Here is a 14,251-nt window from a genome sequence, read left to right as displayed (position 1 = left end):
CTGCAGGTTTTAGTTGTATGATTTAGGACAGGGCCAGTAAGATAGTTGGGTCCTCATGGCAACAACTCTAGATAATGTATATACAGAATTGAGCATTTGACACTGTCTTGAGGATTTTGTTAAGCTTTACAGCAAGTAGCTTCTCTTTGGTGAAGAAAGAACCGTTAAAGTCCTGTGGGCGCTCATGCTTGGGTGAAGCGTAGATTTGTAAACTCCAATTTGACCTCAAAAATTTGAGTAGTTATGATTCTTGAAATTTATCTTAACTCCAAGCACCTGTTAAAAGATTCAGGGTCAAGAATGAATACTTCTCTTTTGGGGTTCGTCCCCAACTCTTTCCTCAGGCCTCTGAGAACAAGGTCTGAGAGGAGAAGGTAACTAGGACTTTTGCTGTCACTTTATTTGCCAAATTCCTGTAGCAGATTCTGGGAACGTGCCTCTGAACACCTGCATAACAGCTGATGTTCATTACGTGGCTCAGCATTTGGTAAGCATCAGGTGTGCTGTATGTGTTGCAGAAACAGGGAATTTGAGAGCAACAGTTTGTCCGTAGCCTGGTGAATGGAAATAATTTCTTTCATTTCCAGAAGTATGACTCAAGAAGGTGATTATGGGAAGTGGACAATATCCAGTAGTGATGAAAGTGAGGAGGAAAAGCCAAAACTAGACAAGCCATCTACTTCTTCCCTCCCCCATGCTGGGCAAGGAGCCGCAAATGAACCAAGATACACCTGTTCTGAGGCTAGGAAAGCTGCCCATAGAAGGAAATTGTCACCTGTGAAGTTCAACACAGATTCACAAGTTTCACCTCTGAAAAGGCAGAAGAGTGGTTCCCAGGAAGACCTAGGTTGGTGTCTCTCCAGCAGCGATGATGAGCTGCAACCAGGAACACAGCAGAAGGAGGCTAAGAACGTGGTGGTCAAAGAGGAGAGCGGCATCTCTTCTCCCAAAGACCGTGCCACCCAAAGAACTGGAAATCATGGCCCTCCCGCCCACCATGTACTAAAAGAGGAGGAAGAGGAGTACGAAACCTCAGGGGAAGGCCAAGACATTTGGGACATGTTGGAAAAAGGGAACCCCTTCCAATTTTACCTCACTAGAGTCTCGGGAATTAAGCCAAAGTATAACTCTGGAGCCCTCCACATCAAGGGTAAGTGGATGCTGCATGTCTGGGAGCTGTCAGACAGCACTTGAGAGGGTCCCCTTGGCAAAACAAGGAGGGTAACCTAGAATGATCTTCAAGAACCCTTCAGTCTTAACTACCAGTTTGACGAGGAAATGCATTAGTTTGACAGCAAGTTGTTAGGGAATCACAGGGTGTTTCTCAGTCCTGTAGATGAACCAGTTGGAATACTTAGACAATTTTAAACCTCGTGCTAACTTTTAAACTTATAACACTTTAATGAAATAGCAAATACCTGACAGCAGCACCTAAAACTTGTTAATGCAAATTTGGGGTTCCACCCAGGTTCACTGATTCAAACTCTGGGAGCAGGGCCCTGCAATCTGTTTTAAGAAGCTTTTCCGGGGATTCTAGTGATGAGGGAGGTTAGCTGAGAACAGGCAGAAGCTGACACCCCACAACACCCCTCCTCCCAATGGGATATATGTGACCTTCCTCAGGCACTCCTGGGTGCCCTAAAGGAAAAACAAATTGTTAGATTACAATCCTGCAAGACAGGAGTCTCCTTCAGTTCACAAAAGTCTTAGCAATTTACAAGAACAAAGCATTTCTATCAATGGCCTAGCTTCCAGAAGGGAATGTAGATACAATTAAATGTCCTTGTAATTTGCAGCCCCTTGACGGATACTTGAAGTGGGCAAAGTGTAATGTTCCTCCAGGAAGCTCCCAACTATCTTACTATTAATGCCTTACTAAAAGGAAAATCAACCTTAACTTGACAATGGGATGGCCTCCAGTATCCTGAGAGTCTCCTTTAACAAAAATCCTTTTGAAACCTCCCTTTTCTTTTCCCCAACTCCCAAGTACGCAATCAGCCACACCTCACAAACCCGTGGGCACCTCTGCCCACGGGTCCTGTCCCCATGCTTTAATAAAACCACCTTTTTGCACCAGAGACATCTCAAGAATTCTTTCTTGGCCATCGGCTCTGGACCTCACCCCACCGAACTTCACCTATATTCCAAAACCCCATCACTAATGCCCAGTCAGGTTTGAGAACCACTGCTTGGAAGCCAGGTTTCTGTTCCTGGTGAAAAAACAACGCCTGCATGCAAATACATTTCAGTTCTGAATCAAAAGATAGTCTTTGGTTACTTTGCTTATTCCCCTGGGGTGCATCTGTGTGATATAGATTTGGTCTTCATTCCTGGTTGGTTTTTGTCCCAGGCTCCTGTAACAGCTATAAAGTCATGAAAGTTAAAAGAATATCTTCTGGGGCACCTGGGTGGCTCAGTTAAGCGTCTGCCTTGGGCTCAGTCCAAGATCCCAGGGTCCTGTGATCAAGCCCCATGTTGGGCTCCCTGCTGAGCAGGGAGCTTGCTTCTCCTTGCCTCCCTGCTTGTTCTTTATCAGATGAGTAAGTAAAATCTTAAAGACAGTTCATAACAAGCCCCTTCGTCACGCCTGGGTTTGTTAAGTGGCTTTTGGAAAGCCCTTAAGAATGGAGGACTGATTGCCAGGGGGACCCAGTTGTGTCATTACAGTTGGAACTTTCGGCCCCACCCCCCCACCTCCAAGGAGGGGAAAAGGGCCTGGAGGTTGTTAATCTTTAATGGCCTTTGTAATGAAGACTCATTTTTTAAAAAACCCTAACTGTGGAGGGGTTTGGAGAACTTCCAGGTTGGTGAACACATGGAGGTACACACCCCTCCCCCCATACCTTGTTCTTTGCATCTCTTCCACCTGGCTGTTCCAGAGTTGTATCCTCTTAACAATAAACTGGTAATCTAGTGAGTGGAGTGCTTTCCTGAGTTCTATGAGGCATTCTAGCAAATTCTCAAAGCCAAGCAGGGGCAAAATAGGGGTTACCATCAAGAAGCTGCAATACATTCCTTTCGTGTACCTCTCCCTCTCATAAGGGTAGGAACTTGGCGCCTGGATGGCTCAGTCAGTTGGGCATCTGCCTTTGGCTCAGGTCATGATCTCAGGGTCCTGGGATTGAGTCCCATGTCAGGCTCCCTGCTTAGCAGGAAGCCTGCTTTTCGCTCTCTCCTTGCTCCTCCCTCCTGCTCATGCTTGCGCACACACGGGCTCTGTCAAATTTATTAAAAAGAGCTTCCTTAAGGCAGCTTTTAAAATCTTTGTACCCCAGCATGTAGCTCAGAAGCACTCAGTAAGCATGGGTCAAATAAAGGAGCCCACTCTTAATCCTCAGGCAGTTTGATGGTTATGAGCACAAGTGCTGAAGTCAGATACCCTGGTTTCAGATCCTAACTATCCCTTCCTAGCTATGTGGCCGTAGACAGCCTCCAAAGGGGAGACCCCTCATCCACAAAGTGGAAATGAGCAGCTCCAGCTCAGAAAATGGCTGTGAAGAGGAAGAGTGAACACAGGGACAGTGATAAGAACAGTGTGTGGTACCTAATAGGTACGAGTACAGCAGTTAAGAGCAGCGGTGGTAATCATGTAATTCTTCTCCTGGTACAGTTTATGAGAAGGGAGCTTTCTGATCTTAACTTGAAATCAAGTTGGAATGGGTGCGAGATACAACCCCCTTCAAGATGGAATGCAAGAGATGTGAGGTTGGGATTATGGGTGCCTCTGCCCTTCTTCACAGGAAGCAGGAGGTGCTTTCAGGCTCCAGAAGACTGTCTTGCTAGTCCTGGGTTGGGGAGGTTCCTTAGAGAGGGACTTGGGACTTGAAGGAGATAAAAATTAAGATCTGAAACAATATGTCTTTTAGAAAACTGGCAGTTTTGAAAATTGACCAGCCATCAAATTCTGAAGGTGTAGGTTTTAGTTTTACACTATATTTTGTAAAAATGTAATAAATACTAAATAGCTCAAATTTTTTTATAGAACATTAAAGTCTAGTTTTGTAGTCACTTCTCAGTTCAGTTTTCTCAGCCGAATTTTGATTGTCAATGACTAAGTCAATTGTGATTATAACCAGATGATTTTTATCAAAAATGAATTAGACATAAATGTTTTATCTTCTCAGATATTTTATCTCCTCTATTTGGGACACTTGTATCTTCAGCTCAGGTGAGTTTATGGTGGTTTTTTCCTTGGGTGAAAAAGGACAAATAACCCCGTAAGAACATGTGTGAGGACCTCAGTCCTGTACAGGGTCTCCAAGATGTCTCATAACTGGAGACAGGCACCAAGGAGCCCCAGTTGGGCTATCCAGCCGTTAGCATGGAATAAGGTGCCACGATCAGTGGGGCTTCTGGCTCTGGAATGGGTTATAAGGACTGGCCAAGAAGTCATTTTGGGAATTCCAGCTTGAGGGACTTCTTTTTGGAACACAGTTAATCTCATGGGATTCTAGTACAACTCCTGCAAAGGTATGGGTAGGTAGGTGAAGGCCAAGTTGTTTGATTTAGAAAACTGTTTCCTACCGAGACGAAGTGAGTAAAAGTTATATGTAGTTCTGCATGTTTGATTGCTCCTGCTTTATAGAGCTGGCCCCTTGTGTTGATGAATCATGTTAATGCTTCAGGCTCTTAAGGAAATAGAAAACAGGTCACATCCATGAAGAAAGCAAAGCTGTCTGCATGCTTTATGTTCAGCTTGGCCTCCAGAATCCTAGTTTCCAAATGGAACATAGTGTGAGTTTGTGTTCTCTCAGCTAGATTGGAGGAGGAGGGCCAGGGATCACCCAGGCATGGGAGGAGCCCCCATGGGTAAGTTCAGTGCAGAACTTATAGTCAAGATATAATTGTTCTAAGGCTAATGAATGTCCAGTCCCAGAGGCCTGTTCACAAAGCTAGCTCATAAGTTAGCCTGAAAGGAAGTGTTCTTTTCTAAGAGTCTTTTATAATCACCTAGGGGAAAAGGGATAAATTTATAAATCCTTTTATTTAAATTAATCAGAGGGCTCTTAGAAATATGTAGTAAGACTATTTAGAGATACAAATACTGTCAGAGCCTGTGGGATTCTTTCCTTAGAACTTGTTTTCTCATGCACTACTCCATTGATTGAGATCCTTGAATTGGGTATTCCCTTCAAGATGTATTTTGGGTTTTTGTAGCACAGCTGTCCAGGTTTATAAATAATATTTGGAGTTTGTCATTAGTCTAGAGTTTCTTTCAATTCAGTAATCAAACTGTTTTCCTTACAGATTGCTTGCCTGAATTACCCATAACTCCATTCCTTTTCTTTCCCCATCTAGTTTAACTACTGCTTTGACGTGGACTGGCTCATAAAACAGTATCCACCAGAGTTCAGGTGAGTACCACAGGATGACTGATAACATCCTATCTGTAATGGGGCTTTAAAACACAAGATTAGTGTTTCTCAGGCAACTGCTGTTCATCTTTTTTGAGTATTTTTGAAACTATCGAAATCCTACAAACTTAGTTTTACAGGGGAAAACAGCATTTGTTGATCTAGTCTAAGCAATCACATGCATTCCTTTAGCATTTGCCTCTGTCCCTGTTTCCAGAAGTAGATGAGGACAAAGCAATCTGAAGACAACTTTGATACTAATGTGAAGCAAAAGATCATTGTTACCTGCTTTCTAGACCTGTAAGCATGCCACACTTAGCACAGCAGTGCTCTTCAAAGAATTTTTTTTAAGATTTTGTCAGGGAGAGAGAGCACTAGCATAAACAGGGAGGGTGGCAGGTAGAGGGAGAAGGAGAAGTAGGCTCCCCTCTGAGTAGAGAGCCCAGTGCTGGACTCCATCCCAGGACCCTGGGATCATGACCTGAGACCAAATAAAGATCGCATCGTACAGTGACTTGCCACCTGTCCTGTTTCTAACATTCACCTAGCAAAATCCCTAATAGCAAATAAGGTAAAGGAATCTACCCACAGAAAAATGATTGTCAGGGTCCTCAAAGTCCTTGGTGCATTTAGGACCTCAGATTCTGGAAACCTTTATTAATAGTAGATAAAATGCTATTGAAATTTCCCAAGTGGCTTTGACACTCAAAGGCTTGTACATAGGATTAGTTCGAGCTGTATGTAACAGAAAAGCAAAAATAACTGTGGCTTAAAGAGAGAAAATAATTTCTCCAACCTAAAAAGTTCAGATGGTAGACATTTGTGGTCTGAATTGGGGGCTACTGTGGTTCTCAGGGACTTATCCGCCCATTCTGTTTTTCTGTCCCACCATCCTGGCACGTGTCTTCAAAGTCCCTTCGTGGTATGGGACGGCACCCAGGGCTCCAGGTCACTGGTCTGTGTTCCAGGTTGCAGGAACGAGAAAGGACAAAAGGGCCACATCCCAGCTAGGCTTCCTCTGAGCAGTCTCCTGGAAGTCCTCTGCAACACCTGCTTATATTTCCCTGAGTGGGACTCAGCAACAAGATGCCTAACCACCTGTTAATGAGTCTGCATCATGCCGTGGTCCTGGGCTTGTTCACTCTTGGATCTCGGGGGACTAGTGCAGTACCAGCACACAGGAGTTTAGTCTAATGAGGTCTAATGTGGAAAGGCTCTTTGCTTGGTTTAAAGGAAGGGAAAGAAAAGAGCATCATATTAGATAACAATTATCTTTTAATCTGAACTTGAAAGCGTGAGCACAGAACTAACTATATGTTCTTTTGGACCAAAAAAGAATTATTCAGGGACTTCCTCGAGTCACAACCTCTCTGGGTCACAACAGAGCTTTGGGATTAGGCCACGTGAACCTGTCGTAAAGGTAACTGGTTAGTGGAGATTAACTGAATAGTGCTGTGTGTTAGCTCTGTATTCCGTGACCACAAAGGCCAGAAACACTTGTCTGGTGGTAAGGAAACTAGCATTCTTTAGCTAGTCAAGAGTCCAGCTTTCTGGATTTCCAACAGATATATTCTTTTTTTTTTTTTTTTTTTTTTAAAGATTTTTTATTTACTTACTTGACAGAGATAGAGACAGCCAGCGAGAAAGGGAACACAAGCAGGGGGAGTGGGAGAGGAAGAAGCAGGCTCATAGTGGAGGAGCCTGATGTGGGGCTCGATCCCATAACGCCGGGATCACGCCCTGAGCTGAAGGCAGACGCTTAACCGCTGTGCCACCCAGGCGCCCCCCAACAGATATATTCTTAATACTTCTGATCTGTTTTCAGGAAGAAACCAATTCTGCTTGTGCACGGAGATAAACGAGAAGCTAAGGCTCACTTACATGCCCAGGCCAAGCCTTATGAAAACATTTCCCTCTGCCAGGTAGGCTGCTTATTGCTGTTAGAGATACTGCTTAGTCTGAGAGTTGGAAGGAATTTTAGACATTTAGTCTATCCACCCACCTAGAGCAAGAATCCTTTCTCTAGCATCACCAACTCTAGCCTTGACTTAAATGCTTCCTGAGAGAGCCCATCTATGTGTGGGTAGCCCTTGTGGCTGGAAGGATTTTTCTTTATGTTGACCTGATGTCTCCATGTCTGTCAGGGTTCTCCAGAGAAACAGAACCGATACGGTGTGTGTGTGTGTGTGTGTGTGTGTGTGTAGAAAGACTTACTTAAAAAGAATTGGCTCACATGATTGTGGGGACTGGCAAGAACTTTGTAGGATAAGCCTGCGAGCTGGAGACCCAGAAGAGAGTAGGTGCTGTAGCTCCGGTCCGAAGACAGTCTGAAGACCGAATTCCCTCTACCTTGCGGGAGTTGGTCTTTTTTTCACTTAGGCCTTCAACTGACTGGATGAGGTCCACAAAGGGTAATCTGTTTTACTTCATCTACTAAAGTAAATGTTAACCTCATCTAAAAATAACTGTCATGGCCATATCTGACCAGATATCTGGGTACCGTCACCTTGCCAACTTGACACAAAAAATAAATCATCACCATCTCCTTTTACCTTTCATGCTTGTGTCCTGATTTCCCCTCTCTGGAGCCACGTAGAAGAAATTTCATCTCAGATGTGACTGATGCTTGAATGTGAAGTTCTCTATTGTACCTCCTTAGTTTTCTTTCAGGTTCGAGCATGGTTTCTTTAGTTGTACTTGTAACAAGAATCCCTGTCTTCCCCAACCTGCCAGTACTCCTCTGTTTGCATCTAGTTTGTCAGTGTCCTTCTCGAACCTAACCAGGTTTTCTGGATGCAATTCAATGGCTGCTGCTTTCTGTGAGTGCAGCTTAAAACTTTGTTTTGACAACTTACCTGGGTGGTATTAGCTGCTGCTAACCCTTGACTCCTAGTTCTCTGATCTTTTTCACATGAATTGCAGCAAAGGGGTCTATACTGGGGAGATGGATAAACTAAAAGTAAACCTGTTAGGAGATTACCTGTATGAGTTGAGCTACAAATGATCCAAGCCTGATGAGGGGATGTTATGTGGTCTTGTAACAGGTATATCTGCTTGGTTTGCTGGGACCAAAGCAAAGCAGAAAAGGCCAGAAAGTTGTTGCCCAGGTTCTTGTTATAGCCCCAGAATTCTGTCCTAATGCTCTTCGGGCCTTACACGGAAATACGCTGTAAGTCTTGGACTTCCATTATGACCGGTTGCTTTTGATTCTGCCTCAAAGAGAATATTGTGTGTGGCATTTTGTGCAAGAAATCAGCACACTGGGGAGAGAAAAGCAAGAATTTTTCATACTAGGATTTCCTTTCTGTGGAAATGGTGGCTGTGGGTGAAGTGGCTGGTGTCATACTGACCTCCTGTTTTAGCAGCTGGGCAGTCTGTTTACAAGCAGCCACGGTAAGGTACTTAGCCCCTTTCTGTCGTTGCCAGAGTGCGATGGCCTCTGGCTTTCTGCTCTTGGAGTGCATTGGTAAGAGTGAACTACATAGAACCTAGATGATTTTTCTCCATTTTCTCTCTAGTGTTTTTTCTCCCTGATGAAGTCCAACTCATTTTAATGTTCTTTCAACTATAAAATGTTATCTGTGTGTATGTAGTTATTTTTAAAGATGCAAAGGGAGGAATCTCAATCTGATCAGTCTTGTCTTAAATTTTTGCTGTGATTTAACCTATACTTTAGTTGGGGCTTTACAACAGTCGCTCCTTTACCCAGCATGTTTGTGGCTCACCTTCTACACATAGATAAGCCTTTGCTTGGCAATTGCCTAAAATCCCATGGTTTGCATTTGCTTCCAAAAGCAGAAGAGGTTTAACTGCAGTAGGATAGTGCCCACGAGACTAATTGTGGGTGGAAAATAACACAGGAATCCTAAAAACCAGCCATTAAATCGGTGGAAATAAAGTCTTTTTCAGATACCAACTACTTGTTACTGAGAAGTTGGGGTTGAGTGTGTGGCATGTCTGGCGGTGTGCTCCAGGCCGGCCACTAGAGGGCATGGTCGTCTTTACTTCGAGCGAAGAGCTGTTCAGAAGGTCCCATTTCTAGTCTGAAGTATAGAATTGTGGCCCCATCCTGACCTGTTGAAATATGATTACATCCTGTCTGTAAGATGAAATCTTAGGGTTTTTTTGAGGGGGGGGTGTCTAGAAACTTTTGGATACGTTAATTTCTGTATAAGCCAAATATCTTAAAACTTTGCATAAGGTCTCATTTGTTTTCTTGGCAACTTAAGAAATCAGTCTTCTTCTGATTACTGTAATTAAAAATGCAGTATGTATCAAATCATTCTGGCTAACAAAATCTAGTGAGCTCACTGGATAGGATTATAAAAGTTGTAGTGTCAGTCTGGGGCTTATCCACTAGAGGGCAGTAAAAACAATTCAAAACAAAGTTGACCTGAACATTTTCTAACTTAATTTCCAATGGATAGGGATATTGAGTTTGTTAAAAATAAGTGACTCAACTTCTTTTTCATTCTAGGCAAAGTTGGACATTGCATTTGGAACACACCACACGTAAGCAAATTTTTATGAAATGGGGGAGGGTATGATTTTAGTAGAGCCAAAGAGGCTAGTCCAAAAGTGCTTTTTTTTTTTTTTTTTTTTTTTTTTTTTTTTTTTAAAGATTTTATTTATTTGACAGAGAGACAGCCAGCGAGAGAGGGAAACACACAAGCAGGGGGGGTGGGAGAGGAAGAAGCAGGCTCCCAGCGTAGGAGCCTGACATGGGGCTCGATCCCAGAATGCCGGGATCACGCCCTGAGCGGAAGGCAGACGGTTAACGACTGAGCCACCCAGGTGTCCCCCAAAAGTGCTTTTAAAGGAACTCACGGGTGACAGTTTTGCCAGGGAAAAGAAGCTATCAGTAAGAAAGTAGAGGCAGTGGAGCTGTTTACTAATGGCCTTAAGACGAAGTCCTGGGATTCTGGCTCTCAACATGAAAGTCTGAATCTGATGTGATTTCTGTTCAGGACGTTTCATATAGCCAGCTTGGGGGAAGTATTTGGTGGTTGTGTGGTCTGTGATTGTGGATGACTATGTTTCAGTCATGTGCCTGTGGATTCACTTTTAAAAAAAGTCTGGTGATCTCTTAAGATGCTGAGTTGCATTAAATAGAATTTTGTTAGGTCAGCTCCATGCTGAGATAGAAAGAAAAACTATTTTACGAAGTTGTTAACTTGAGAAGCTGATGCCTATCCCTGCGTAAGACTTCTCAGAAATTTCTTTTAGAATAATTCTGAAACGTTGTAAACCAGACAGGAAAAACTCCTGTTACTTCCTACTTGACACGTTGGACCTAATCAGTTTGACTCCTGTTCTACTGTGAATTTTATAGCTGTTTGAGCTTTTTTACGTAATTGTTCTATAAATGAGAAAATAAGATAAATTGTCCCTATTTCAGTATTTTTATAAATCACATTTCTCTAGAAAGGATTTGTCAAAAGAATGTGACAAAGGCTCATCTTTGAGACCAACAGTGGAAATGGGTTGGTATTGCAAGCAGATTCCTTCAGGTATCTGTCTCTAGGGCAACAAGGGATCTCAGGAGGAATATGAGTCCTGAGTCTTGTTGCGGCCATTGTTTTCTTGATGTTATGGTATTTGAAATAAGGAAATATGTTCATCTTTGTTTGCCAAAATACAGTTTGAAGCATACAGCCTGTCTTAAAAAGGAACCAGAGCAGGAAGACTTGAGCCATTTCATAAAAGGATGCCTTTCAGCTCCACATTTTCTGGTCTTAAATGCTCTTGAGTAAATAAACGTTGTGGTGTTTACCGACCATCCCTAATCAGTAGCCTCTAACAGGACAGGGTTTGAGAATTGTTGTGAACTTTAAGCATTTAGCTCAGGTATAAATTACTCTTTACATAGCAATGAGGTCATAGGATGCTAACTTCAGCAAAGGATATAAAATGGCCTTGGATAGACTGAACAGGTGTCTTGGTCTCCCCTCCCTGTATCACAGGAGACCCTGGTGGTGGATGGCAGTAGTCAACCTGTCATAGGTAGACATTCTGCCAGCAATGGATATAGCACCAAATGGATCCTAGTCCACTGCCCTTAACTGGACTCCTAGCACAAATATCTTACTGATTCTCAAGTACTGTCCCCCATTTGGGCCCTGGACATGATTTGCTAAATCTTTAGTGCCAGCTTCCTGCACTGGCCACACGTTCTGTGCCAGCAGTCAGCATTGGGCATAATCAGCTACGTGCTGTCATGTTGTGCTGTCATGTGCTGACACGTGCTGTCATGTTGAAGAGCCTGTGTCTTCCATCTTCGTTTCAATTACACTCATAGTCCTGTGAGGGACTGAGCGTGTTGGGCCTGGCTAGGATCTAGCACAGTGACATTCGATTGATCCTAGAGGGGCTATCCTTTTTTCTATGCTATTTAACAAATTATTTGGTCCTTCCTTTTCATTGTATAGAGGTTCTGAGTAGATAAGCAGTTACTTTCCAGCTACTGTTGAAGGCAGGACTAGAACCTATTCAAGTTTTTTTTCTCATTTGTTTACAGCTAAAATTGACCTCATTTTTTTCCTTTGGTCTGCTGCTTCCCCCTCACCCCCATCACACACACACACACACACACACACACACACACACACACAGCAGGTTGAAACGAGTGGAGTTACTCACTTGGAGTTGTAAATGCCTAGGGAAGCATTTACAACAGAGCCCTTCCCAGCCATATAGTCTGTGCAGTTTACATTTTGTTAAAATGCCAGTATCTCATGGAAGATTAAACTCCTGTCTTGAAGTTACTCAGTTGCTTGTTTAAAAAAAATTTTCTAAAGAATTCATTAAGTATCTTATATTGAGACACAGTTCTAGTGTTTTGAGACTTAATAGTCCTTGTAGCTCTTAGTGTTTGGATGAGAGGGGCAAAATTCTAGGAATTAGAAAAAGGAGGAAACCTTCCTGCTCCTGGTGCTGGGGTGTCCCGTGCCTCCCCAACTTGAGAGTGTAGCTATAATACAGTAAATAGGAGGTAGTCTTTGAGATGACCTTCACTTTAGCAAGCATGTATTGACCATGTACTGTGCACAGAGCATCCAAAGACACCGAGATGTAGCCCCCATCATTATCATCCCTGTTAGGTACAATAAACATGCTGAATTCATGTCTCTGTAGGATGCCATGTGGTCCCAGGGCCTGTCACCCGGTGCTTTAGAATTCCGAAGCTTTTTAGCATCCCCTGGAGCTGGGAGCAAAAGTACTTCTGGCCCTGAGAATCAATAGTGGGGAAGGAAGGAAGCTGAAGCAACTAAATGGTGAATGTCGAACTGGGAGCCAGTGGCAGACTGTGGGGTAGTCAAGGCACCACTTTCTGCTTGGATTTGTAGCCAGGCCTCCCACCACACATGACTTAGTCCTTTATCTCCCCCAGGCCACATTGTCCTGCCCATCCACCCAGTCACGTTCCAATTGTGGGAAGTGTCCTTGGCTTTATTCTTCCCTGTGGAAGCCATGCTCAGGAAGATCCCAGCACATGTGATCCAAACAGCTCTTCTGGCTCATTCGGGAACCTTGATCATTCCTATTACCTACCCAGCCATAGATTCTGCAGTTGTAGAGTGAGACTGCGAATGCCCCCTGGGTTTCTGTGCGGATTTGGCATGTTGCCATTCTGGAGAGGTGCTGGAATATAGGTGCTCCGCAAACATTTGTCTTTTTCCCCCTTTACGCGAATAACTCCAGATTTGGAAATAAATCGTTTTGCTGCCCCCACAACTTAACAGGTGATATGTAGGGCAGCATTTCTTCAAGGGAGACCTCTTTCTTATCCTTTATCCATTTTTAATTGTGATTTTATTGGCTCGTGCCATTTTGTCTGAGATGATGGTTCTCCTTAGAATATAGTTCACGATTCTGTTGGATAAGACTCACTGACAGCAGTACATGATTTTCCTGATAATTGATGCCTTGATTAATGGAAATATTTGTGAAACTTACATCTTGAATTCATAACTGGTCTTATTCTTAATTACAGTCAGCTGCTAATTTGGCAACTGTGTGTGTAAATCTGCCCAGATTTCAGGGAGCACGTTTCATAAATGGAGAAAAGATTGGTTCAGCAGCTGTCACTTCTCCAGCTTTGCATTAACTTACTGTTTGCCAGCTTGGGTTAAAATCTCATTTTGGGGGCGCCTGGGTGGCACAGCGGTTAAGCGTCTGCCTTCGGCTCAGGGCGTGATCCCGGCATTATGGGATCGAGCCCCACATCAGGCTCCTCCGCTATGAGCCTGCTTCTTCCTCTCCCACTCCCCCTGCTTGTGTTCCCTCTCTCGCTGGCTGTCTCTATCTCTGTCGAATAAATAAATAAAATCTTTAAAAAAAAATTAAAAAATAAAATAAAATCTCATTTTGGCAAGAGCTAAATATTTCATTCTCTTTTCTATTCTTTGCAGTATCTTTTTATGTTAACCTCATCCTGTCCAAATACTCTTCACAGTATTGTTGATTTGGAGAGAACCAGTGGTTCATTATTCCCCCCATGCGTGAACTGACATCAGGTGTTAAGTAGCATTTTGGCCCCAGTGGAAATGAGGCAGAGCGACTGCCTTGAAGAGTGAATCTCTAGTTACAGGGAGAGAACTTAGATTCCAGAAATAATTAGGAAACAATCGCAAGGCCAAAAGCCCTCCAGTAGTAGATGAAGAAATGAAGCAAGACACTGAAGGAGTCCTGGAAATGCACACGTGCGAGAGTTTGTTTCACAGACGCCATGTTGCATTTCCTTCTCACAACCCTATGCAGCAAGGAAGGGGTTGATCCTTCGCTCTGTAAGTGAGAAAGTGAGGGACATTGATGGCTTTCTTAGGGTACTACAGCCTCCAACTGATGACTGGAGCTTAGATTTTCCAGCTTTAAGTAGAAAGCTCTTGTTTGTATCC

The 14,251-nt window shown here is 43.4% G+C and overlaps 1 protein-coding gene across 3 annotated transcripts in view; it reads left to right on the top strand.

Moving 5' to 3' along the window:
• TDP1 (tyrosyl-DNA phosphodiesterase 1) overlaps window positions 1-14,251 on the top strand; it is an 87,776-nt gene that overhangs the window by 1,755 nt on the left and 71,770 nt on the right. For all 3 annotated transcript variants that reach the window (XM_026515465.4, XM_057318475.1, XM_048219994.2), the window contains exons 2-6: window positions 588-1,150; window positions 4,125-4,168; window positions 5,299-5,354; window positions 7,180-7,276; window positions 9,832-9,866. In XM_026515465.4, the coding sequence (XP_026371250.1) occupies window positions 592-1,150; window positions 4,125-4,168; window positions 5,299-5,354; window positions 7,180-7,276; window positions 9,832-9,866 (791 nt within the window). In that variant the 5' untranslated portion in view covers window positions 588-591. The remainder of the gene's footprint in view (window positions 1-587; window positions 1,151-4,124; window positions 4,169-5,298; window positions 5,355-7,179; window positions 7,277-9,831; window positions 9,867-14,251) is intronic.

This window comes from Ursus arctos, unplaced genomic scaffold (assembly GCF_023065955.2).
Source record: "Ursus arctos isolate Adak ecotype North America unplaced genomic scaffold, UrsArc2.0 scaffold_25, whole genome shotgun sequence".
NCBI classification, from domain to species: domain Eukaryota; kingdom Metazoa; phylum Chordata; class Mammalia; order Carnivora; family Ursidae; genus Ursus; species Ursus arctos.
This window is presented reverse-complemented; position numbering and strand designations above follow the sequence as displayed.